This window comes from Ranitomeya variabilis, chromosome 5 (genome assembly GCF_051348905.1).
Source record: "Ranitomeya variabilis isolate aRanVar5 chromosome 5, aRanVar5.hap1, whole genome shotgun sequence".
Classification (NCBI taxonomy): domain Eukaryota; kingdom Metazoa; phylum Chordata; class Amphibia; order Anura; family Dendrobatidae; genus Ranitomeya; species Ranitomeya variabilis.
The window spans coordinates 74,016,462-74,043,320 of NC_135236.1; the positions used below are offsets into that span (position 1 = coordinate 74,016,462).

Genomic DNA, 26,859 nt, shown 5'->3' on the forward strand with positions numbered 1-26,859 from the left:
CAATGGAGCTGCCAGCGGGGCCTCCGGGCTTTAAGGAGATGCCGGAGGAGCCCCGACTGACTGCATGAAAATACGCCGCCGCCGCCCCACAGCACAGAGGCCCCACACTGCAGAAGAGGAGCCGCCACAGCTCAGCACCCACGCGGCACAAAGAGGAGCAGCAGCCGCCGCTCCCAGCACAGAGACCCCACGCTGCAGCGCTACGATGAGGTAATGGGGGATACTCCACGCACTTTCCTGTGAGACGCCCCCTCGTCGTCATCAGGACCACTCCCCCCACCCACCATATACACCCGGCGTACAAGACGATACCCGGCGTATAAGATGACCCCCGACTTTTAAGAAGATTTTCAGGGGTTAAAAAGTCGTCTTGTACGCCGAAAAATACGGTATTTACTTTGTGACCTTTTAAAGTTATCTTTACTTGGTCTCTTCTGTTTTTTTTTTATTTTATTTTAGTCAATTTGCCATTATGTGTGTGGTTTTGGTATCCAGATGTTCATCAGTTTGGACTCTTTTTATTAATATTTATGCTCATTTATACTCCGGAACCTTAGTGAAGAATAAAAATCTTTCAAACTTTTTTTTTTTGTACCTGACATTTTAAAGATTATTTACTGGATGAAATCATTTTTTTTGTTAACTAAAAAGGTGCAAAAGAACCTAAAGAATAATCATCTTTTGAATTTGTGCCAAATCATCAAACATTGTATCCCATATTGACTGACTTGGTGCAAAATCCACCAGTTCAAAATGAAATACAAGACTAAAGATTACTTAAAACGAAAACCTCACAAATGATGTATCGAAGTCTACAATACATCCAAATGTCTATTGTTGAGCTGATGAAGAATCAACAGTCCCACAGTTAACGATTGTGATTGTCTGCAAGCAGCCAGAACAACAGTGCACCTTGGTGGTGGACCAACACTTTGGAATTTTCTCGTACCCTTCTCCGGCTTTGTGTTTCTTCCATCACTTACAGAGAGAGCGATAACTGCATCCACAGTAGCAAACAAGCTTCATCTTTTTTAATGTGTCACATAATAAAGGGAGATGGATACGTTTCAACCTTATAGATAGGTCTTTGTCAAGTCACCAACTTCCAGTCAGGTCTAGATGAGAAGCTATTGTAGACTTACACTGTTGGAAAAAAAAAAATCTTTAAGTACTAAATATTTCTACAAAGTTTAAGTTCTCCATTAGGATTTACAATATCCTTTCGAAGACTTTTCAATTAGAATCGATGACCATATGGACAGCTCGACTCAGCACGACATGGTCAAAGATTGCCATGTACCATACATGTATAAAGCTACTTAGATCGAGCACTTCTGGTCAACTTGTGGGTTGTATAACCAGGATAACTTTCATTTACAGCACTGTTTTGTTTTTATTTTTTTGTAGATTCTGTGGCACCGTAAGCATTCATGATGTCCATTTCCGTACATCTCTTACCGTTTTTGACTTGCTCATGTTCACAAGCCTCGTCGCTTGGCCACCAGAAGATACAGGCTATCGGTACAAGCTGTATATATCCTGTAAATGATTTTCCAATACCTTTTTTAGTTGATTGGTGCCAAAAATGAAGGTGATGGGTAGATGCTGAACTTTATTTCAGACATTGTTTGTTGATGCTCGGCCTTCAAACACTTACGTGATCCTAGAAAAGACTTCCGATACTTTGGTAGAGTCCAAGGCTTGAGTGTTGTCCCACCAACATCTGCTTACGTATTGTCGCTTTTGTTCTACAGCCTTGCAGGAGAGGTAGACTTAACTCATGACAGGTTTATGTTGGGTGCCAGTGCCGTGTTTAAAATTATCATTTTTATTTTTTTTCACTTTCATCAATCAGCTGTGTGTTGCCAACACATCCATCAGAGATGTTATGGAATGGGTTTAGCTCCGTATTGACCCAGCTGAAATGCTTGCATAATGAACAAATAGCTGTGTACACCTCTGATCTGGCCATACAAGTGCTCACGGCATTGCGACCTGCAAATAGCTGGCTCACGACAGATAAAAATGGCCGACCTTTTATAAGTCTTTGTTTAGGACTGAAAGCGTTCATTAAGCCAACACAAGCTCTGATATAGGGGCAGTTATTGGACATTGCCATCAGTATTGTAGAAGGTACAGGCACCTTAAATAAGAGACCTTTCTCTCTTTTTTTTCTAGAAATCAACCCATATTCTTCGCTGTGTAATTAAAGTTTGTTTAACTTGTAGATAAGCCTCGGGTACTGTTCCTTGGTGGTCATCAAAAGCAACATGAAGAACAAGGAGCTTTCTCAAGACGTGCGGGACAGAGTTGTAGCGCTCCACAAAGCTGGAGAAGGGTATAAAAAAATTTCAAAGGCACTGACTCTCCCCGTAAGCACAGTGCGCAGTATCGTTGTCAAATGGAAGACCCACCACACTACAGAGACTCTACCGAGGTCAGGTCGCCCTCCTAAGCTGTGCAGCCAAGTACGCAGGAGGTTAGTTGAGGATTTCTCGCTGCAGCCATTGACCACTCTGAAAGACCTTCAGAATGCCGCTTCTTTGATGGGAGTCAATGTTCACACACCTACAATAAGTCATTCCTTACAAAAACTCCAAATTTATGTGAGTGTTTGGTTGTTTTTTGTTTTTCCCAAAAAATGCTTTATAATTCTACATCTGTGTTTCACGAAATCCTGCTTCTGAAGATAAGGCAATAGAATTTGATGTATAGAATTTAGTCCAGGGAATATCCTAGAATCCACAAGAGTAGGCTATATGGGTACTCGGCTACACCTAATGATGTTTTTTGCTTTGTTTTTTTTTTTCATTTTTGGGTGTGGATTCAACAATTAATAATTTACCAAATTACGGAAAAGATGTCTTCAGTACCTTGTTGGAACTGTAAAGTGTGCATGTGTTCTTGGTTAGAAAAGGGTAGGAAGCCACTGCCAGACACCATTTGATGGTGGCTTATCTCATTAAAATACCACCTATCAGGAGGCTCCCATACAAATTAGTCAGCTGATCCCAATTTGCATTGTGGAAAAAAATAAAATTTCATTGTCTTCCCCCTTCATATCAATTGATACCGTATTTTATTTTTGATGCATGTATCTGCTTAGTAAGAAATTGCCTTTGTGACTTCATAAATAATATCAGCTAAAGAAAAGCCACAATAGCGTGGTCAGCCGGAATACAGTCTTTGGCCATCTTAAATGTATTCTGTCATCAGGTTATACTTCTCAGTCTGAGAGCTATTGATTCCAGTGCAATGTCATTTACTCGGCTTGTTTCTGTAGTTTTGATATACTCCGTTTTCTCTGCTGCAGCTCTGCTAGTCTTCTCATTGATGAGCTCTGTCTAACCCCCACTGGCAACATTGATTATGCACAGTGTAGACATAAAGCTTCTGACCAATAGTGTGTTGATACAGATGGCAGTTAGACAGAGCTCCTCGTTGAGAAGACTAGCAGAGCTGCAGCTGAGACATCTGTTATCCAAAACTACAGCAAGAAAGCCATTAAGTGACACATCTCTGGAATCGGGATCTCTGTCCCTACATTATATTGCCCTCAGGGGGACAAATTGTCATTTAACATCTAACCAGTTGAGTATGAATTTGTAGTCTTTATCTTGTCTGAAAATTTGAGCTTGAAACACCAGTTTGAATACACATCTTAATAGCACAATTTTGAACCGTGTCCATTTTAGGCATCATAGTTGGCCTTCAATGTCTTTAAAATTTGCTTTTGTATGTCAATGCTTACCCAAAATGCTTGTCTGGGTTCTAAAATCAATTCTCTAATATCTTACTGGCGGATTCTAACTTGAGTTATGTGCACAGAGGTTTTTTTTAAGATTTTTTTTTTTTTTTGGAACTGAAATTAAGAGTAAACTTTCCGTATCTCAAAAACATTGCGCTTTTGCTCTGAAAATTCTTAAATACTCAGTGTGCACATAACTTTTTAAACTTTTTTTTTTTTTATTCTTATGTTTGTAATTTACTCACTGTTTAATGTAAAGCCACTGATGCTGCAATTTTGATAGCCTTTACGTTACCCATCTACTCCGTTAAATAGATGCCTTTAGATCATGTCCTGTACATACTTCGCGTGATCTCTTCTTACTTGTCTTCTCCCACCAAGAATTTTTTGTCTGTCTTTGTTTCTGTTATAGCTCTTTTTACATAGTGCTAATGCTTTATAGTCTTTAACTAGGGGGTGTGGCTCACAGGATCCTCTGGGGCGTGTTTTTAGGCTGCTCTGCATTGTCACCCTAGAGCCACGCCCCCTTGTAAAGACCATAAAAATTAGCAGCAAATAATAATAAAAAAAAGATCCATTTCTCTGTAGCTGGATGGTAAAATTAATTATATATAAACCCACAAAGACTGAATACTCAAGGGAACAGTGGGAATAAAATAAGAGCAAAAACTGGTCACTTTTGACCTGGTTTTCTTTGAGAGGTGAAAACTATTGCATCACTGGGAATTGAAATATTGTCTGTAGATACTCAATTATAAGAACTGTCCAGGATTCTTTAGAAATTGCCACACTGCAGGAAACTGGAGATGACTTTAACTTAGCCTTATTCACATGTCCGTATTTGGTCAGTATTTTGTCTCAGTATTTTTAACCCCTTTCTGACATTAGATGTACTATCCCGTCGAGGTGGTATGGGCCCGTATGAGCACCGACGGGATAGTACGTCTAACGCGATCAGCCGCGCTCACAGGGGGAGCGCGGCCGGGTGTCAGCTGACTATCACAGCTGACATCCGGCACTATGTGCCAGGAGCTGTCACGGACCGCTCCTGGCACATTAACCCCGCCACTCTGCGATCAAACATGATCGCAGCGCTCCGGCGGCATAGGGAAGCATCGCGCAGGGAGGGGGCTCCCTGTGTGCTTCCCTGAGACCCTCGGAGCAATCTGATGTGATCGCGTTGCTCCGAGCGTCTCCTCCGTCCTCTTCCCTGCAGGCTCCGGATCCAAGATGGCCGCGGGGCTCCTTCCGGTTCCTGCAGGGATGTGGCTTGCAAGCGCCTGCTCAGCAAGCGCTTGCAAGCCTCCCTGCAGTGCCTGTCAGATCGCTGATCTGATACAGTGCATTGCGAAGTGTCAGATCAGCGATCTGACACTTTACCATGATATCCCACCCTGGGACAAAGTGAAAAAGTAAAAAAAAAAAAATATTTACATGTGTAAAAAAAAAAAAAAAAAAAATGGTTCCAATAAATACATTTCTTTATTTAAGTAAAAAACAAAACAATAAAAGTACACATATTTAATATCGCCGCGTCTGTAACGACCCGACCTATAAAACTGTCCCGCTAGTTAACCCCTTCAGTGATCACTGTAAAAAAAAAACAAAAAAAAAAACCGGGGCAAGAAACAACGCTTTATTATCATACCGCCGAACAAAAAGTAGAATAACACGCAATCAAAGACGGATATCAATAAACATTGTACCGCCGAAAACTTCATCTTGACCCACAAAAAAATGATCCGCCATACAGCGTCATCAGCGAAAAAATAAAAAAGTTATAGCCCCCAGAATAAAACGATGCAAAAATAATTATTTTTTCTATGATACCAATAAAAACGTCAACTCATCCCGCAAAAAACAAGATCTCACATGACTCTGTAGACCAAAATATGGAAAAATTATAGCTCTCAAAATGTGGTAACGCAAAAAATATTTTTTGCAATAGAAAGCGTCTTTTAGTGTGTGACAGCTGCCAATCCTAAAAACCCGCAATAAATAGTAAATCAAACCCCCTTTTATCACTGCCTTAGGTAGGGAAAACTAATCCAATAAAAAAATTATTTCCATTTTCCCATTAGGGTTAGGGTTGGGGCTAAAGTTAGGATTGGGGTTAGGGTTGGGGCTAAAGTTACTTTTAGGTTAGCTTCTGAATGTCCGCCATAGGCCATTTTTACACCTCCCAAAATGGGCTGACTCCCCCCACGGGGCCGTGGTCACCACTTGGCGCAAGCGCCTGTGCGAGTGCCGTTTACCTGGACAGGTGGGTGTGCCCACTTTTGGGCGACTACACTGGCACAGGGTCCCTCATAGTACAATGAAGTGTCTCTGGCGGTGGTGGTGCACACCCAACGTCAGACACACCGTCGTAATATGAGTGGCCCTGGGCCAGTACCGCCGCCCACGAGAGAGTGTTCCCCCCCCCCCCCAGCTCAAACGGTGCTCTACCACTTGCAAAACTTACCTCACTGCTCCACCACTGTTTAGTCTGTGCTGTTAAATCCTTCAATGGCACTGCCAATACAAATTTGTTGAAATGATAGTAAAATATACAGGGGCCCTGCCCTCCATTTAGACCTGTGAATACTGTGCGCGAACTACCACTGTCTGCTACTGAGCAGAGGAACCCACCCCTGTACCTAGATTTGCCACCTGTTTATTTAGGAACATTTTTTTTTGCAGACATTTAGCCCACTTTACTATTTTGGCCAACAGTGTCAGCCACTTCTTCCAGTTGTCCTCCACCGAACAAAGCAATGCTGCCATTTCACTCCTGTTACCAGTTTTGAACTGCATTTAGCCAGCTTTTTTATTGTAGGCCTACTACCTGTGTCTGTCTGCGCCACTCATTACAGCTGTCCTCCACTGATCAAAGCAATGCAGCCCGTTCACTCCTGTTACCAGTTTTGAACTGGATTTAGCCTACTTACTTTTTTGGGCCTACAAACTGTGTCTGCCCCTCATTACAGCTGTCCTCCGCTGAACAAAGCAATGACGCCACTTTACTCCAGTGACCAATTTTGAATTTAATTTAGCCTACTTTTTTATTTTAGGCCTATTACCTGTGTCTGTCTGCGCCACTCGAGTCATTACAGCTGTCCTCCACTGATCAAAGCTGAGCTTCAATCTTCAGGCTTTCGGCCTATATTTAGAATATGAAACTGCATTTGGCCTACTAGTTTGGTTGGGCCTACTTACGGTGTCTGCCGCTCCTTGGTATTCTCCACTGATCAAAGCTGAGCTTCAATCTTCAGGCTTTCGGCCTGTATTTAGAATATGAAACTGCATTTGGCCTACTAGTTTGGTTGGGCCCTACTAACGGTGTCTGCCGCTCCTTGATGTTCTCCTCCACTGATCAAAGCTGAGCTTCAATGTTCAGGCTTTTGGCCTGTATAACATATTAAACTGCATTTGGCCTACTTGTTTGGTTGGGCCTACTAACGGTGTCTGCCGCTGCATGTTGTTCTCCTCCACTGAACAAAGCAGTGCCGCCTGATTACTCCTGTTACCAATTTTGAACTTTATTTGGTCCACTTTATTATTTGGGCCTACTAACTGTGTCTGGCTGTCTGCCACTCATTACAGTTGTCCTCCACTGAACAAAGCAATGCCGCCTGTTTAGTCCTGTTACCAATTTTGAACTGCCTTTAGCCTACTTTATTCTTTGGGCCTATATCTGTGTTTCCTCCTCATCCTGCCCATTGCCCAGCCACTGCTAGATGAGTCTGCTGGTACATTGATCCAGACCACTACATTCCCCTTGCACTCTACACAGCCAGTATCTGACCCTGCTGAAAGTCTGGTTCCCCTTCCCGCATACTATACCACCTTACACGGGGACAAAGAGGAAGGTGCAGATGAAAGTGCAGGTTCCTTCATAAGGTGGGGGGGCATACTCGTTGGCGACGTCACTGGCACAGGGCCCCTCATAGTACGCAAAAGTGTCTCTGCCGGTGGGAGGCGCCCCTGCCGTCAAACACCGCCGTACTTTGAGGGGCCCTGTGCCAGTGCCAATGCGAACGAGTGTGCCCCCCCTGCTTGCTCAGGATCACAGCACTTGCAAAGTTGAAATACTTACCTCTCCCTGCTCCACCGCCGTGACGTAGTCCGCGTTTCCTGGGCCCACGAAATACTTGAGCCAGCCCTACCCCCCCCCCCACAACTTTAGCCAAATGACCCCCAATTTTCAATGCCTAACTATTATTATAGGGTAAATTAAGATTGACAAGCTTAAGTAACAAGAATTGAGGTTTTTGGCATTAAAATGGGCACTGTAGGTGTTTTCCTGTGCTCCACTCAATGCCGACTTTGCTTCCCCATTGACTTGCATTGGGTTTCGTCTTTCAGTCGGATCCCCGACTTTTTGCAATAATCGGCCGATTTCACCCGACCCGACTTTTGAGAGTCGGGTTTCGCGAAACCCGACTCGATCCTAAAAAAGTAAAAGTCGCTCAACTCTACGCATGACCAGTATTCCCTGGTCTTCAGGTGCATGACCAGTATTCACTGGTCTTAAGGGCACATGATCAATCCGACCCTAAATGAGCTCAGGAACACACCTGTTGTGAATTCCGTTCTCGGGCTCCCTCCTGTGGTCATGAGTGGTACTTTGTGAGTTCTGTTCTTGGCTCCCTCTGGTGGCTTTGAGTGTTACGGCTGGTCTGTAGCTGGACCCCAGCTGCCTCGTTTCCTGCTAGGCTTGCTGCCTATTTAACTCCATCTGGACCTTTACTTGTTGCCTGCTGTCGTTGTATTCAGTACTGGTTCAGATCTCTCTGGGACTTCCCTTGTGACCTGTCTCCTCGTGGAGAAGCTAAGTTCATGCTAGTCCATTTTTGCTCATTGCTTTCTGAAAATGTTTCTCAGTATATGATGAGTTCAGTCCAGCTTGCTTATATGCTATTTGATTGCTAGCTGGAAGCTCTGGGGTGCGGAGTTGCGCCCCTCACATCGTGAGTCGGTGTGGGGGTCTTTTTGTATTCTCTGCGTGGATAATTTTGGTAGTATTTTATACTGACCGCATAGATTCCTTGCTATCCTCTGACTATTTAGTTATTAGCGGGCCTCATTTTCTAAAACCTGTTTGTTGTGATTCGGTTCGTGGGCTCCCCCGGTGGTCTCTTGTGGTACTGGTGTCCTGCAAGCTTTGCCTTCTCAGTTCACCTGTTCCTATCAGGATGTGGGAGTATCCTATTTAACCTTGCTCCTCAGTCATTCTAATGCTGGCCATCAATGTATCCAGAGTGATTCTGTTGCATGTTCCTGCTCCCAGTTTTCTGCTCAGCTAAGTTGGACACTTTAGTCCTTAAGTCTATTTTTGTATGTTTTGTCCAGTTTGCACTTATGTGAATCTCTGCAGCTGGAAGCTCTTGTTGGGCTGAAATTACCACTCCGGTGTCATGAGTTGTCACATGAGTTAAGGTAATTTCAGGATGGTGTTTTGAAGGGTTTTGCAGCTGACCGCGAAGTCCTCTGTTGTATCTTTCTGCTATTTAGTTAGCGGGCCTCTCTGTGCTAAATCTGCTTTCATACTACGTGTCTTTTCATCTGCTCTCACCGTTATTATATGTGGGGGGCTGCTATCTCCTGTGGGGACATTCTCTGGAGGCAAGCCAGGACTGTGTTTTCTTCTACCAGGGGTAGTTAGTTCTCCGGCTGGCGCGCGGCATCTAGAGACAACGCAGGAATGCCCCCTGGCTACTTCTAGTGTGGTGTGTAGGTTTAGCATCGCGGTCAGCTCTAGTTTCCATCACCCGAGAGCTTGTCCGTTTTATTCTATGCTTCTGATGTTTCCTTGCCATTGGAAACCATAACAGTATGGCCAGCCCAAATGTTTAATCTATAGGCTGAAGCAGGAGAGAAAAGGAACTGTGTGAAACCTTTTTTTTTTTTTTTTCCTTCCTCTGAAGTTGCACTCCAGCTCTAATTGCAGTCTCCTGTTTTCCTCTCCTCTTAACCCCTGAATGGCTCAGACTTTATCTGTTGAAATATGGATCCCCAGAGTCTGGCTACCAATTTGAATAATCTTGCCTCTAAAGTTCAGAATATACAAGATTTTTTGTTACATGCTCCTCGGTCTGAACCTAAAATTCCTATACCGGAGTTTTTTTCTGGAGATCGATCTTGTTTTCTAAATTTTAAATACAATTGTAAATTGTTTCTTTTGCTGAGATCTCATTCTGCTGGAGATCCTGCCCAGCAAGTAAAAATTGTTATTTCTTTACTGCGGGGTGACCCCCAAAATTGGGCATTTTCATTGGCACCAGGGATCCTGCGTTGCTCAATGTGGATGCGTTTTTTCTGGCTTTGGGGTTGCTTTATGAGGAACCAAATTTGGAGATTCAGGCTGAGAAAGCCCTAATAGCCCTCTCTCAGGGGCAAGATGAAGCCGAAATATATTGCCAAAAATTTCGAAGATGGTCTGTGCTTACTCAGTGGATGAGTGCGCTCTGGCGGCAATTTTCAGAGAAGGTCTCTCTGATGCTGTAAAAGACACACGTAGTATGAAAGCAGATTTAGCACAGAGAGGCCCGCTAACTAAATAGCAGAAAGATACAACAGAGGACTTCGCGGTCAGCTGCAAAACCCTTCAAAACACCATCCTGAAATTACCTTAACTCATGTGACAACTCATGACACCGGAGTGGTAATTTCAGCCCAACAAGAGCTTCCAGCTGCAGAGATTCACATAAGTGCAAACTGGACAAAACATACAAAAATAGACTTAAGGACTAAAGTGTCCAACTTAGCTGAGCAGAAAACTGGGAGCAGGAACATGCAACAGAATCACTCTGGATACATTGATGGCCAGCATTAGAATGACTGAGGAGCAAGGTTAAATAGGATACTCCCACATCCTGATAGGAACAGGTGAACTGAGAAGGCAAAGCTTGCAGGACACCAGTACCACAAGAGACCACCGGGGGAGCCCACGAACCGAATCACAACAGTACCCCCCCCTTAAGGAGGGGGCACCGAACCCTCACAAGAACCACCAGGGCGATCTGGATGAGCCCTATGAAAGGCACGGACCAAATCAGAAGCATGAACATCAGAAGCTGTAACCCAAGAATTATCCTCTTGACCGTAGCCCTTCCATTTCACCAGATATTGAAGTCTCCGTCTGGAAACACGGGAGTCCTTGGAAAAGGGACATATTCGTCCTTCTTCGTCTCCTCTTGGAGCGGGGTTCTTTTTCGTAGCTAAAAGCGATGGTTCTTTGAGACCTTGTATTGATTATAGACTCTTGAATAAGATCACAGTCAAGTATCAGTATCCTTTGCCATTGCTGACAGATTTATTTGCTCGCATTGAGGGGGCGAAGTGGTTCTCTAAGATTGATCTTCGCGGTGCGTATAATTTGGTGCGAATTAAGCAGGGGGATGAGTGGAAAACCGCATTTAATACGCCCGAGGGCCATTTTGAGTATTTGGTGATGCCTTTTGGTCTGTCAAATGCCCCTTCGGTCTTTCAGTCTTTTATGCACAATATTTTCCGTGAATATCTGGATAAATTTATGATTGTGTATTTGGACGATATCTTGATTTTTTTCGGATGACTGGGAATCTCATGTTCAACAAGTTAGGAGGGTTTTTCAGGTTTTGCGGACCAATTCTCTGTTTGTTAAAGGTTCAAAGTGTGTTTTTGGGGTTCAGAAGATTTCTTTTTTGGGGTACATTTTTTCCCCCTCTTCTATTGAGATGGATCCTGTGAAGGTTCGGGCTATTTGTGACTGGACGCAACCGACTTCTCTTAAGGGCCTTCAGAAATTTTTGGGCTTTGCTAACTTTTATCGTCGATTCATAACTGGTTTTTCTAGCGTTGTCAGGCCTTTGACTGATTTGACTAAAAAGGGTGCTGATGTTGCAGATTGGTCTCCTGCTGCTGTGGAGGCCTTTCGGGAGCTTAAGCGCCGTTTTTCTTCTGCTCCGGTGTTGTGCCAGCCTGATGTTTCTCTTCCTTTTCAGGTGGAAGTTGATGCTTCCGAGATCGGAGCGGGGGCGGTTTTGTCGCAGAAAAGTTCAGATTGTTCAGTGATGAGACCTTGTGCGTTCTTTTCTCGAAAATTTTCGCCCGCCGAGCGAAATTATGACGTCGGTAATCGGGAGCTTTTGGCGATGAAGTGGGCATTCGAGGAGTGGCGTCATTGGCTTGAGGGTGCTAAACATCAGGTGGTGGTCTTGACTGATCACAAAAATTTGATTTTATCTTGAGTCGGCCAGACGTCTGAATCCTAGACAGGCGCGCTGGTCGTTGTTTTTCTCCCGGTTTAATTTTGTGGTTTCGTATCTGCCAGGTACTAAGAATGTGAAGGCGGATGCCCTTTCTAGGAGTTTTGAACCTGATTCCCCTGGTGATTCTAAACCTACGGGTATACTTAAGGATGGGGTGATATTGTCTGCTGTCTTCCCAGACCTGCGACGTGCTTTACAAGAGTTTCAGGCGGATCGGCCTGATCGTTGTCCGCCTGGTAGATTGTTTGTGCCGGATGAGTGGACCAATAGAGTCATCTCGGAGGTTCATTCTTCTGCGTTGGCAGGTCATCCGGGAATTTTTGGTACCAGAGATTTGGTGGCTAGGTCCTTCTGGTGGCCTTCCCTGTCTCGGGACGTGCGTACTTTTGTGCAGTCTTGCGATGTTTGTGCTCGGGCCAAGCCTTGTTGTTCTCGGGCTAGTGGGTTGTTGTTGCCCTTGCCTGTTCCTAAGAGGCCTTGGACACACATCTCTATGGATTTTATTTCTGATCTCCCTGTTTCTCAGAAGATGTCCGTCATTTGGGTGGTGTGTGACCGCTTTTCTAAGATGGTTCATTTGGTGCCCTTGCCCAAGCTGCCTTCCTCATCTGAGTTGGTGCCCCTGTTTTTTCAGAATGTGGTTCGGCTGCATGGTATTCCGGAGAATATCGTTTCCGACAGGGGATCCCAGTTTGTGTCCAGATTTTGGCGGGCGTTTTGTGCCAGGATGGGCATTGATTTGTCTTTTTCGTCTGCATTTCATCCCCAGACAAATGGCCAGACGGAACGTACTAATCAGACCTTGGAGACTTATTTGAGGTGTTTCGTGTCTGCTGATCAGGATGACTGGGTCTCCTTTTTGCCGTTGGCTGAGTTTGCCCTTAATAATCGGGCCAGTTCTGCCACTTTGGTCTCCCCTTTCTTTTGCAATTCAGGGTTCCATCCTCGTTTTTCATCTGGTCAGGTGGAGTCTTCGGATTGTCCTGGAGTGGATACCATGGTGGATAGGTTGCATCGTATTAGGGGGCAGGTGGTGGACAATTTGGAGTTGTCCCAGGAGAGGACTCAACGTTTTGCTAATCGCCATCGTCGTGTTGGTCCTCGTCTTCGTGTTGGGGACTTGGTGTGGTTGTCCTCCCGTTTTGTCCCTATGAGGGTCTCTTCTCCTAAGTTTAAGCCTCGGTTCATCGGTCCTTATAAGATTTTGGAAATTCTTAACCCTGTGTCTTTTCGTTTGGACCTCCCAGCATCCTTTGCTATCCATAATGTCTTCCATCGGTCATTATTGCGGAGGTATGAGGTACCACTTGTGCCTTCTGTTGAGCCTCCTGCTCCTGTGCTGGTTGAGGGTGAATTGGAGTACGTGGTGGAGAAAATCTTGGACTCCCGTGTTTCCAGACGGAGACTTCAATATCTGGTGAAATGGAAGGGCTACGGTCAAGAGGATAATTCTTGGGTTACAGCTTCTGATGTTCATGCTTCTGATTTGGTCCGTGCCTTTCATAGGGCTCATCCAGATCGCCCTGGTGGTTCTTGTGAGGGTTCGGTGCCCCTTCCTTAAGGGGGGGGTACTGTTGTGATTCGGTTCGTGGGCTCCCCCGGTGGTCTCTTTTGGTACTGGTGTCCTGCAAGCTTTGCCTTCTCAGTTCACCTGTTCCTATCAGGATGTGGGAGTATCCTATTTAACCTTGCTCCTCAGTCATTCTAATGCTGGCCATCAATGTATCCAGAGTGATTCTGGTGCATGTTCCTGCTCCCAGTTTTCTGCTCAGCTAAGTTGGACACTTTAGTCCTTAAGTCTATTTTTGTATGTTTTGTCCAGTTTGCACTTATGTGAATCTCTGCAGCTGGAAGCTCTTGTTGGGCTGAAATTACCACTCCGGTGTCATGAGTTGTCACATGAGTTAAGGTAATTTCAGGATGGTGTTTTGAAGGGTTTTGCAGCTGACCGCGAAGTCCTCTGTTGTATCTTTCTGCTATTTAGTTAGCGGGCCTCTCTGTGCTAAATCTGCTTTCATACTACGTGTCTTTTCATCTGCTCTCACCGTTATTATATGTGGGGGGCTGCTATCTCCTGTGGGGACATTCTCTGGAGGCAAGCCAGGACTGTGTTTTCTTCTACCAGGGGTAGTTAGTTCTCCGGCTGGCGCGCGGCATCTAGAGACAACGCAGGAATGCCCCCTGGCTACTTCTAGTGTGGTGTGTAGGTTTAGCATCGCGGTCAGCTCTAGTTTCCATCACCCGAGAGCTTGTCCGTTTATTCTATGCTTCTGATGTTTCCTTGCCATTGGAAACCATAACACCTGTTTTCATTTCTATGTTTGTGTTTTCCCCTTATCTCACCGTTATTATTTGTGGGGGGCTGCTCTCACTTTGGGGAAAATTTCTCTGGGGCAAGTGAGGCTTTGTTTATCTCTAGGGGTAGCTAGTTTCTCAGGCTGTGAAGAGGCGTCTAGGCCGAGTTAGGTACGCTCCACGGCTGCCTATAGTGTGTGTTGATAGGATTAAGATTGCGGTCAGTAAAGTTCCCACATTCCCAGAGCTTGTCCTTATTTTTGGTTTACTTATTTGGTCAGTTCATGTGTTCCTAACCACCAGAACCATAACAGTACAGCAGGCCCGTAAAGTGTTAATGCATCGCAAAAGAGGGATAAGAGAAGCTCTGAGGTTTTTTTTTTTCCTCTGCAGTGTGTTTAGCCTCTCTCCTCCCCTTAATCTCTGGGTGGTTCAAGACTCAGATGCAGATATGGACATTCAAGGTCTGTCTTCTTGTGTGGATCAGCTTGCTACAAGGATACAAAGCATTCAGGATTATGTAATTCACAGTCCTATGTCTGAACCTAAAATACCAATTCCTGAGCTGTTCTCTGGAGATAGATCTAGGTTTTTGAATTTCAAAAATAATTGCAAATTGTTTCTTTCTCTGAGACCTCGTTCCTCTGGTGACCCTGCTCAGCAAGTTAAAATTATTATTTATTCGGACTCCCATGACAGAACTACGAGAGAGGGGATCCACCCTTCAGGAACAGGAAACCTACAGATACAAAAGGGCGGCACCTCTCCCCATGCATCAGTTGGTTTCCTGTTCCTGGAGGGACAGATTCCTACAGATAAAGATCCTATAGGACCCAGGCCGGCTGGCCGAATCAGGTAGCGAGGGGGTCTCCTACCTTGGCCGGTGCGGGAGTCCCTGGAGACGCCACGGTGGTCCAGGCTGGACTGCATGTCGGTGGCGTTTTGGCAGCAGGGAGCAGAGTCCAGTGGATCTTCTTGTCTCCATCAGCGCCAGCGCAGGTATGTATGCCCGTCCCTTCAGGTCTGGGCGGCGGTACAGCGGGTTTGCGGTGTGCCGGCGTCAGGAGTTGGAGGCCGTCCGGAGCGCTCCTGTCCGTTCCCGGCGTCCTGCGCCGCTCTCAGCATGTGCTGGAGCGTTTCCGGGCAGCGGTGACGTCGGGGGCGGAGTCGGTGAGCGCTTCCGGGTCACGGGATGGCTACACATGCGCAGTCGATCCAAGATGGCGGCGCCCATCGGACCCTGAACGCCGGATTCATCACAGGACCCGCTGACCATCCAGCTGCAGCCTGAATAGCAGGGACCAATGGGATGGTGCCTGGCAGTCTGCTGACCGGATTCCGAGGGGAACTTAAGCATGTGTTGGATTTAGAACCCTGCTTTTGGTCACATTCTCATCATGGAGGAAAGTGATGGTGAGCAGCAGCCTCTGCTGCTGGAGGAAGTGCGACAAAAGCCCAAAGGAAAGGAGCATGTCGGGAGTGACCAGTCTGGTCGTAAAAGCTCATCCAAGCAGGGATCCAGAGCATCGACTAGCAAAGAACCCCCTCGTATTCCGGTACCTGTTTTTGGCGTGCACTGGTAAGTGATCTACGTGAATGTTCACTCAGTGATGGGGCCCCTTATACTTTGTCATTTTAGGGGAAGAAGAGTTCAGGCAAGACGAAACATAAGGAGTGCGCCCTCTGCAGGACCCCCTTACCAGATTCTTACCCAAAAAAATTATGCGCCACCTGTATACAGCAGACGGTGAGGTCTACAGGAGTGGTGGGGTTGAGTGACATCAGGTCGGTTAGAGGTTACCACCCTTGTTGTCCTCCCCTAGGTAGCGGAAGAATCTGCCAATGCGACCAGCTTAAAGGAGATGATCCGCATGGAAGTAAGGGAATCTCTGTGTTCCCTATCCCAGGCGGGTGGTTCAAAGCATAAGTCTCCCCTGGTGTCTGATTCTTCGGAGGAAGAAAGAGAAGAAGGTTCTTTTGCCTCTATTCCCTCTTCATCTGAAGAGGACTCTGGCCGATTTTGTCTACCTCTGGATCGGGTTGACAAACTAGTTAAGTCAGTCAGAGGCACAATGGGCCTGGAAGAGCCTAAAACTCAACCTTCCAGGCAAGAGATTATGTTCAGTGGGTTGGATCATAAAAAACGTAGATCCTTTCCGGTGAACGATAAGATTCAGGATTTAATTCTACGAGAGTGGAAGAAACCTGAAAAGAAAGGCTCATTACCGCCAGCATTGAAGCGCAGATACCCCTTTGATGATACAGCGGTGGTTACCTGGGACAAGGCCCCTAAATTTAGATGCTGCAGTGGCGAAAGCATCAAAGAAAGCCTCACTACCATTTGAGGATATGGGGTCCCTTAAAGATCTTCTTGATAGGAAGGCGGACACCTTCCTTAAAGGTACCTGGGAGATGGCGGCCGGATCGTTGAGACCAGCAGTGGCCGCAACATGTACGGCCAGATCACTAATGGTCTGGCTGGATCAGTTGGAGTCACAACTTAAGGAAGGCGCGTCTAGGAATACAATCCTAAATGCGCTCCCCGTAATTCAAGATGCTGCGGCCTTCCTGTTGGATGCTTCGGTTGACTCAGTCAGAATGGCGGCCAGGGCAGCAGGTCTTTCCAATGCGGCTCGTAGAGCCTTATGGTTAAAGTGTTGGTCTGGAGACATTCAATCAAGATCCAAGCTCTGCGCCATCCCATGTAAAGGGGAATATCTCTTCGGGCCAACTCTGGATGAGTTGCTTGAGAAAGCAGGGGATGACAAGAAGAAGTTCCCCAATTTAACATCAGCATCTTACCGTCGCCCTTTCAACAGGAGGAGATTTGGTCGCGTAAGAAAACGCGTATCCTCGCCCTCTAGAGATAATTTTAGATGGGAGGATAGACGCAGGAGAGGTACGGGCTACATGTTTCGCCGCTCCTCAAAAGAACGTAAAAAATCAGACCAATGCCTAGCAATCCCTGTGGGAGGGAGATTGGCAGCCTTCTCTTCCGCTTGGTCTGACATCACAAATAGTGACTGGGTCCGAGGCATTATATCAGACGGTCTGAGACTGGAGTTTAACCATTGGCCTCGTGATAAATTTAAATTAACCCCCTTACGTTCCTCCACTGTTGAACAGACAGCTTTGGAAGCTGAAGTCGTGAATCTATGTCTTAAAAATGTGCTGATTGAGATTCCAGATTCAGAAAGAGGAAGAGGGTTCTACTCTCCTTTATTTCTGATTCAAAAACCAGATAGTTCTAAATGACTTATCATTAATCTTAAATCCCTTAATGAGTTCCTGGTTAATAAAACCTTCAAAATGGAGTCTATCAGTTCTACAATAAAGATGTTGTTCAAACACTGCTTTATGGTAGTTGTAGATCTTAACCCCTTTCTGACATCGGACGTACTATCCCGTCGAGGTGGGGTGGGCCCCCATGACCACGGACGGGATAGTACGTCCAGCGCGATCGGCGGCGCTCACGGGGGGAGCGCGGCCGAGCGCGGCCGGGTGTCAGCTGCCTATCGCAGCTGACATCCGGCACTATGTGCCAGGAGCGGTCACGGACCGCTCCCGGCACATTAACCCCCGGCACACCGCGATCAAACATGATCGCGATGTGCCGGCGGTGCAGGGAAGCATCGCGCAGGGAGGGGGCTCCCTGCGGGCTTCCCTGAGCCCCCCGCAGCAACGCGATGTGATCGCGTTGCTGCGAGGGTCTTACCTCCCTCCCTGCCTGCTCCAGACCCGGATCCAAGATGGCCGCAGATCCGGGTCCTGCAGGGAGGGAGGTGGCTTCACAGAAGCCTGCTCAGAGCAGGCACTGTGAAGCAGCCTGCACTTCTCTCAGATTGGTGATCTGTCAGAGTGCTATGCAAACTGGCAGATCACCGATCTGTATTGTCCCCCCCCCTGGGGCAAAGTAAAAAAGTGAAAAAAAATTTTTCCAAATGTGTAAAAAAAAATAAAAAAAAATATTCCAAAATAATGAAAAAAAAATAAAAATATTATTCCCATAAATACATTTCTTTATCTAAATAATAAAAAAAAACAATAAAAGTACACATTTAGTATCGCCGCGTCCGTAACGACCCGACCTATAAAACTGGCCCACTAGTTAACCCCTTCAGTAAACACCGTAAGAAAAAAAGAGGCAAAAAACAACGCTTTATTATCATACCGCCGAACAAAAAGTGGAATAACACGCGATCAAAAAGACAGATATAAATAACCATGGTACCGCTGAAAGCATCATCTTGTCCCGCAAATAACGAGCCGCCATACAGCATGATCAGCAAAAAAATAAAAAAGTTATAGTCCTGAGAATAAAGCGATGCAAAAATAATTATTTTTTCCATAAAATAGTTTTTATCGTATAAAAGCGCCAAAACATAAAAAAATAATATAAATGAGGTATCGCTGTAATCGTACTGACCCGAAGAATAAAACTGCTTTATCAATTTTACCAAACGCTGAACGGTATAAACGCCTCCCCCAAAAGAAATTCATGAATAGCTGGTTTTTGGTCATTCTGCCTCACAAAAATCGGAATAAAAAGCGATCAAAAAATGTGACGTGCCCAAAAATGTTACCAATAAAAACGTCAACTCGTCCCGCAAAAAACAAGACCTCACATGACTCTGTGGACCAAAATATGGAAAATTTATAGCTCTCAAAATGTGGTAACGCAAAAAATATTTTTTGCAATAAAAAGCGTCTTTCAGTGTGTGACGGCTGCCAATCATAAAAATCCGCTAAAAAACTCGCTATAAAAGTAAATCAAACCCCCCTTCATCACCCCCTTAGTTAGGGAAAAATAAAAAAAATGTATTTATTTCCATTTTCCCATTAGGGCTAGGGTTAGGGTTAGGGTTGGGGCTAGGGCTAGGGTTAGGGTTAGGGTTGGGGCTAGGGTTAGGGCTAGGGTTAGGGCTAGGGTTAGGGCTAAGGTTAGGGCTAGGTCTAGGGTTAGGGCTAGGGTTAGGGCTAGGGTTGGGGCTAGGGTTAGGGCAAGGGTTGGGGCTAGGGTTAAGGCTACAGTTAGGGTTGGGGCTAAAGTTAGGGTTAGGGTTGGGGCTAAAGTTACGGTTAGGGTTTAGATTACATTTACGGTTGGGAATAGGGTTGGGATTAGGGTTAGGGGTGTGTTGGGGTTAGAGGTGTGGTTAGGGTTACTGTTGGGATTAGGGTTAGGGGTGTGTTTGGATTAGGGTTTAAGTTATAATTGGGGGTTTTCCACTGTTTCGGCACATCAGGGGCTCTCCAAACGCGACATGGCGTCCGATCTCAATTCCAGCCAATTCTGCGTTGAAAAAGTAAAACAGTGCTCCTTCCCTTCCGAGCTCTCCCGTGTGCCCAAACAGGGGTTTACCCCAACATATGGGGTATCAACGTACGCAGGACAAATAGGACAACAACCTTTGGGGTCCAATTTCTCCTGTTACCCCTGGGAAAATACAAAACTGGGGGCTAAAAAATAATTTTTGTGGGGAAAAAAAAGAGATTTTTTATTTTCACGGCTCTGCGTTATAAACTGTAGTGAAACACTTGGGGGTTCAAAGTTCTTACAACACATCTAGATAAGTTCCTTAGGGGGTCTACTTTCCAACATGGTGTCACTTGTGGGGGGTTTCTACTGTTTAGGTACTTTAGGGGCTCTGCAAACGCAATGTGACACCTGCAGACCATTCCATCTAAGTCTGCATTCCAAATGACGCTCCTTCCTTTCCGAGCCCTCCCATGCGCCCAGACAGTGGTTCTCCCCACATATGGTGTATCATCGCACTCAGGACAACTTGGACAACAAATTTTGGGGTCCAATTTCTCCTGCTACCCTCGGGAAAATAGAAAACTGGGGGCTAAAAAAATAATTTTTGTGGGAAAAAATTTTTGTTTTATTTTTACGGCTCTGCATTTTAAACTTCTGTGAAGCCCTTGGTGGGTCAAAGCGCTCAAAACACATCTAGATAAGTTCCTTAGGGGGTCTACTTTCCAAAATGGTGTCACTTGTGGGGGGTTTCAATGTTTAGGCACATCAGTGGCTCTCCAAACGCAACATGGCGTCCCATCTCAATTCCTGTCAATTTTGCATTGAAAAGTCAAACGGCGCTCCTTCCCTTCCGAGGTCTCCCATGCGCCCAAACAGTGGTTTACCCCCACATATGGGGTATCAGCGTACTCAGGACAAATTGTACAACAACTTTTGGGGTCCAATTTCTTCTCTTACCCTTGGGAAAATAAAAAATTGGGGGTGAAAAGATAATTTTTGTGAAAAAAATATGATTTTTTATTTTTACGGTTCTGCATTATAAACTTCTGTGAAGCACTTGGTGGGTCAAAGTGCTCACCACACCTCTAGATAAGTTCCTTAGGGGGTCTACTTTCCAAAATGGTGTCACTTGTGGGGGGTTTCAATGTTTAGGCACATCAGGGGCTCCCCAAATGCAACATGGCGTCCCATCTCAATTCCAGTCAATTTTGCATTGAAAAGTCAAATGGCGCTCCTTCGCTTCCGAGCTCTGTCATGCGCCCAAACAGTGGTTTACCCCCACATATGGGGTATCGGCGTACTCAGGACAAATTGTACAACAACTTTTGGGGTCCATTTTCTCCTGTTACCCTTGGTAAAATAAAACAAATTGGAGCTGAAGTAAATTTTTTGTGAAAAAAAGTTAAATGTTCATTTTTATTTAAACATTCCAAAAATTCCTGTGAAGCACCAGAAGGGTTAATAAACTTCTTGAATATGGTTTTGAGCACCTTGAGGGGTGCAGTTTTTAGAATGGTGTCACACTTGGGTATTTTCTATCATATAGACCCCTCAAAATGACTTCAAATGAGATGTGGTCCCTAAAAAAAAATGGTGTTGTAAAAATGAGAAATTGCTGGTCAACTTTTAACTCTTATAACTCCCTAACAAAAAAAAATTTTGGTTCCAAAATTGTGCTGATGTAAAGTAGACATGTGGGAAATGTTACTTATTAAGTATTTTGTGTGACATATCTCTGTGATTTAATTGCATAAAAATTCAAAGTTGGAAAATTGCGAAATTTTCAAAATTTTCGCCAAATTTCCGTTTTTTTCACAAATAGACGCAGGTACTATCACAGAATTTTTACCACTATCATGAAGTACTATATGTCACGAGAAAACAATGTCAGAATCACTGGGATCCGTTGAAGCGTTCCAGAGTTATAACCTCATAAAAGGACAGTGGTCAGAATTGTAAAAATTGGCCCGGTCATTAACGTGCAAACCACCCTTGGGGGTGAAGGGGTTAAGGACGCATACTATCATATACCTATCCATGAGAACTTCCAGAGGTTCCTAAGGGTTGCGGTGTCTATAGAGGGAATTGTTCGTCATTTTCAATTTAGAGCCCTTCCCTTCGGCATTTCAGCAGCACCTAGGGTGTTTACTAAAGTAGTCGCTGAGGTTATGGCGCATTTGCGGGAATTCAATATCCTCATAATGCCTTATCTGGATGATTTCCTTATTGTGGGGAACTCAGCAGATCATTGCCTTTCACAAGCAAAGACAGCCATAGCCAAACTAGAACGTCTGGGCTGGATTATAAATTATGACAAATCCCGTTTACAGCCCCTAAAAATTCAGAGATTCCTCGGACTGTTATTAAATTCAGAGACCCAAGAATGCTGTCTGCCGCCTGATAAATTGCTCCACATTCAACAACAGGTGTTAAAGGCGATTAATAAACCATCCATGACCCTTAGACAGGCTATGTCACTGTTAGGATCCCTAACTTCGTGCATTCCTGCCGTCCGTTGGGCCCAATTCCATACCAGACCTTTACAGTTTGAGGTTCTGGATCATGATAGAGCCTTACAGGGGTCCTTGCAGGGTCAGGTGAGGTTAAGTCCGGTAGTGCTTACATCTCTCAGATGGTGGCTAGTAGAAGACAATCTGTCGGCAGGAGTTCCCTGGGTGACGCATGTGACTCGTGTAATAACAACAGACGCCAGCCCTACGGGATGGGGGGCACACATGGGTGACATCGTAGTTCAAGGGCTATGGGACCCTCAAACATCAGCCTCTTCTAATCAGAGAGAGTTAATGGCTATTGAATTGGCAGTTAAGGAACTCCTCATGTATCTACAGGGTCACCATGTCAAGATCCTCTTTGACAACCAGGTGGCAGTAGCCTACGTAAATCACCAGGGTGGAACTCATTCCGAATCTCTGATGGAAGTAGCGGACCGCCTTCTCCAGACAGCAGAGAGCCATTTACTATCTTTAACTGCTCTGCATTTAAAGGGGAAAGAAAACATAAAAGCGGACTTTCTAAGCCGCAACACCTTAAAGCAAGGGGAATGGTCCCTGAACAAAGACATCTTCAGTCAGATTGTCCACATGTGGGGTCATCCAGACATGGACCTGTTTGCCACCAGGGACAACAGAAAAACAAAAAAGTTCTGTTCCCTGAATCCCAGGGAGAATCCGTTGGCAGTGGACGCCTTCCTGATCAAATGGGACTTCCAATTGGCTTATGCATTCCCCCCGCTGAGCCTATTACCTCTTGTGGTCAGGAAGATAAGGGAGGACCGAGCAAGGGTCATACTGGTCGCCCCTTTCTGGCCCAAGAGGGCTTGGTTCGCTTGGCTCAGGTCCATGTCGGTGGAAGACCCCTGGGTACTCCCGGACATTCCAAATTTACTCCATCAAGGTCCGATCACCCATCCGCAGGTGAAGGGGCTCCATTTGACGGCATGGAGTTTGAGAGGTCATTGTTAAAAAACAGAGGTTTTTCCCCAAATTTAATTGATACCCTTATGAAGAGTAGAAAAAATATAACAACAAAGATCTACTCTAGAACCTGGAGGAAGTTCTTGGCCTCTTCAGATTTTAGAATCGAAGAAGGGTTACCAATTAACCAAATTTTAGAATTCCTGCAGAAGGGGTTAGAGCTAAATCTATCTACAAGTACGTTAAAAGTACAAGTCTCAGCCCTAGGGGCCCTGTTTTCTTGTAACATTGCTAATAATTATTGGGTATCGAGGTTTATAAAAGCTTCTAGTAGAGCTAGACCTATACACAAGAACAGGTCGGTACCTTGGGATCTCAACCTTGTCCTTTCAGCATTGACTAGAGAACCATTTGAGCCCTTACATTCAGCCTCAGTTAAATTATTGTCCCTCAAAGCAGCATTTTTAGTAGCAATAACTTCTGCTTGTAGGGTAGGGGACATACAGGCGCTCTCTAGACTCTCCCCTTATACAGAGTTTCTACAGGACAGAGTAGTCCTCAAACCGGACCCAGCCTATTTGCCAAAAGTGGCCTCACATTTTCACAGATCACAGGAGATAGTGTTACCATCATTTCTCCCTAATCCCTCTAATACTAAGGAAGAACTACTCCATACATTAGATGTTAGAAGATGCCTGTTAGAATATATCACAGTCACTGACGCTTGGAAGAGAGAGGATGCGTTATTTTTATCCTTCCAAGGTCCTAGGAAAGGGCTTAGAGTTTCGAAGTACACACTAGCGAAGTGGATTAGGGAGGCTATCTCTCTGGCTTATACTGCAGGTGGAGGTCCGGCTCCGCAGAATCTGAGGGCGCATTCCACCCGGGCCATGGCTACATCCTGGGCGGAGAGATCTGGAGTATCAATCGACCAAATATGTAAGGCAGCTACGTGGTCGTCCCCTTCCACCTTTTTTAAACACTATCGGTTGGACTTGGGGTCCTCCTCTGATCTCACCTTCGGGTTAAGGGTGCTGCAAGCTATAGTCCCTCCCTAAGGTAGTTTTACATCTCTGTAATTCTCTCGTAGTGCTGTCATGGGAGTCCGAATAAAGCATTAAGCTACTTACGGGTAGCGGCATTTTTCAGAGGCCCATGACAGCACCCTTAGTTCCCTCCCTTTTCACGTGGGGGGTTGCACTTCCCTTAATGAGACATAACTAGAAATCACACGTGAGATCTATATATTTCAATGGATTAATTTGGTATATAAACTGTATATAATGTATACTTGTGTGCTACTAACCGCGGTAGTCCTCTCAGGCTCTAATATACAACTGATGCATGGGGAGAGGTGCCGCCCTTTTGTATCTGTAGGTTTCCTGTTCCTGAAGGGCGGATCCCCTCTCTCGTAGTGCTGTCATGGGCCTCCGAAAAATGCCGCTACCCGTAAGTAGCTTAATGCTTTCTTTGTTACGTGGTGACCCTCAAGATTGGGCATTCTCCCTGGCGCCAGGAGATCCTGCATTGCTAATGTGGATGTGTTTTTTCTGGCGCTTGGATTGCTTTATGAGGAACCTAATCTAGTAGACCAGGCAGAAAAGATTTTGCTGGCTCTCTCTCAGGGTCAGGATGAAGCAGAGGTTTACTGTCAGAAGTTTAGGAAGTGGTCTGTGCTCACTCAATGGAATGAGCGTGCCCTGGCAGCGATTTTCAGAAAGGGTCTTTCTGAAGCCCTTAAGGATGTTATGGTGGGGTTCCCCACGCCTGCGGGTCTGAATGAGTCAATGTCTTTGGCCATTCAGATTGATTGGCGTTTGCGGGAGCGCAAACCTGTGCACCATCTGGCGGTGTTTTCTGAACAGAAGCCTGAGTCTATGCAATGTGACAGGATTCTGACCAGAATTGAACGGCAAAATCACAGACGTCAAAATGGGTTGTGCTTTTACTGTGGTGACTCCACTCATGTTATCTCTGATTGTTCTAAGCGCACAAAGAGGTTCGCTAAGTCTGTCACCATTGGTACTGTACAGCCTAAATTCATTTTGTCTGTTACTTTGATTTGCTCTCTGTCATCCTACTCTGTTATGGCTTTTGTGGATTCAGGCGCTGCCCTGAATTTGATGGATTTGTCATTTGCCAGGCGCTGTGGTTTTATCTTGGAGCCATTGCAATTCCCTATTCCACTAAAGGGAATTGATGCTACGCCATTGGCCAAGAATAAGCCTCAGTACTGGACTCAAGTGACTATGTGCATGACTCCTGCACATCAGGAGGTTATTCGCTTTCTGGTGTTACATAATTTGCATGATGTTGTCGTGTTGGGTCTGCCATGGCTGCAGGTTCATAATCCAGTCCTGGATTGGAAAGCAATGTCTGTGTCAAGTTGGGGTTGTCAAGGGGTACATGGCGATGTTCCTTTGGTGTCAATTGCTTCTTCTACTCCTTCTGAAGTACCTGAATTTTTGTCGGATTACCAGGATGTATTTGATGAGCCCAAATCCAGTGCCCTACCTCCTCTCATAGGGATTGTGTTTGTGCTATAAATTTGATTCCTGGTAGTAAGTTCCCTAAGGGTCGACTCTTTAATTTGTCTGTACCAGAACATACCGCTATGCAGACTTATATAAAGGAGTCTTTGGAGAAAGGGCATATTCGTCCGTCCTCGTCACCTTTGGGTGCAGGGTTCTTTTTTGTGGCCAAGAAGGATGGTTCTCTGAGACCCTGTATAGATTATCGCCTTCTAAATAAAATCACGGTCAAATTTCAGTACCCTTTGCCTCTGCTGTCCGATCTGTTTGCTCGGATTAGGGGGGCTAGTTGGTTCACCAAAATAGATCTTCGCGGAGCTTATAATCTTGTGCGTATAAAGCAGGGCGATGAATGGAAAACAGCATTTAATACGCCCGAAGGTCATTTTGAGTACTTGGTGATGCCTTTTGGGCTTTCTAATGCCCTTCCGTGTTTCAGTCCTTCATGCACGACATCTTCCGAGAGTATCTGGATAGATTTATGATTGTGTACCTGGATGATATTTTGGTCTTTTCTGATGATTGGGAGTCTCATGTGAAGCAGGTCAGGATGGTGTTTCAGGTCCTGCGTGCCAATGCCTTGTTTGTGAAGGGCTCTAAATGTCTCTTTGGAGTCCAGAAGGTTTCCTTTTTGGGCTTTATTTTTTCCCCTTCTACTATCGAGATGGATCCAGTTAAAGTCCAGGCCATTTATGACTGGACTCAACCTACATCGGTGAAGAGTCTTCAAAAGTTCTTGGGCTTTGCTAATTTTTACCGTCGCTTCATCACTAATTTTTCTAGTGTGGTTAAGCCTTTGACGGATTTGACTAGAAAGGGTGCTGATGTGACGAATTGGTCTTCTGCGGCCGTTGAGGCCTTTCAGGAGCTGAAACGTCGGTTTTCTTCGGCTCCTGTCTTGCGTCAGCCTGATGTCTCTTCCCTTTCAGGTCGAGGTTGATGCTTCTGAGATTGGAGCAGGGGCTGTCTTGTCTGAGAGAAGCTCTGATGGCTCGGTGATGAGACCATGTGCTTTCTTTTCTAGAAAGTTTTCGCCTGCCGAGCGGAATTATGATGTTGGTAATCGGGAGTTGTTGGCAATGAAGTGGGCATTCGAGGAGTGGCGACATTGGCTTGAGGGAGCCAAGCATCGCGTGGTGGTCTTGACGGATCACAAGAATTTGATTTATCTCGAGTCTGCCAAGCAGTTAAATCCTAGACAAGCTCGATGGTCGCTGTTTTTCTCCCGTTTTGATTTCGTGGTTTCGTACCTTCCGGGCTCAAAGAATGTGAAGGCTGATGCCCTTTCTAGGAGTTTTGTGCCTGACTCTCCGGGAGTTTCTGAACCGGCTGGTATCCTCAGAGAGGGGGTGATCTT

At 45.4% G+C, this 26,859-nt stretch overlaps 1 protein-coding gene across 7 annotated transcripts in view; it reads left to right on the forward strand.

Annotated features, from left to right (window-relative positions):
* The window catches only part of LOC143774550 (triacylglycerol hydrolase DDHD2-like), a 112,828-nt gene that overhangs the window by 15,062 nt on the left and 70,907 nt on the right, over positions 1-26,859 (forward strand). For 2 of the 7 annotated variants that reach the window (XM_077262255.1, XM_077262256.1), the window contains exons 1-2: positions 1,416-1,541; positions 2,229-2,606. The exons of 3 other annotated variants lie outside the window; for them this stretch is intronic. In XM_077262255.1, coding sequence (XP_077118370.1) covers positions 1,431-1,541; positions 2,229-2,606 — 489 coding nt within the window. In that variant the 5' untranslated portion in view covers positions 1,416-1,430. Of the gene's footprint in view, positions 1-1,415; positions 1,542-2,228; positions 2,607-26,859 lie in introns of those variants that run through there. 2 more of the 7 variants (XM_077262257.1, XM_077262258.1) reach the window with 1 other exon arrangement.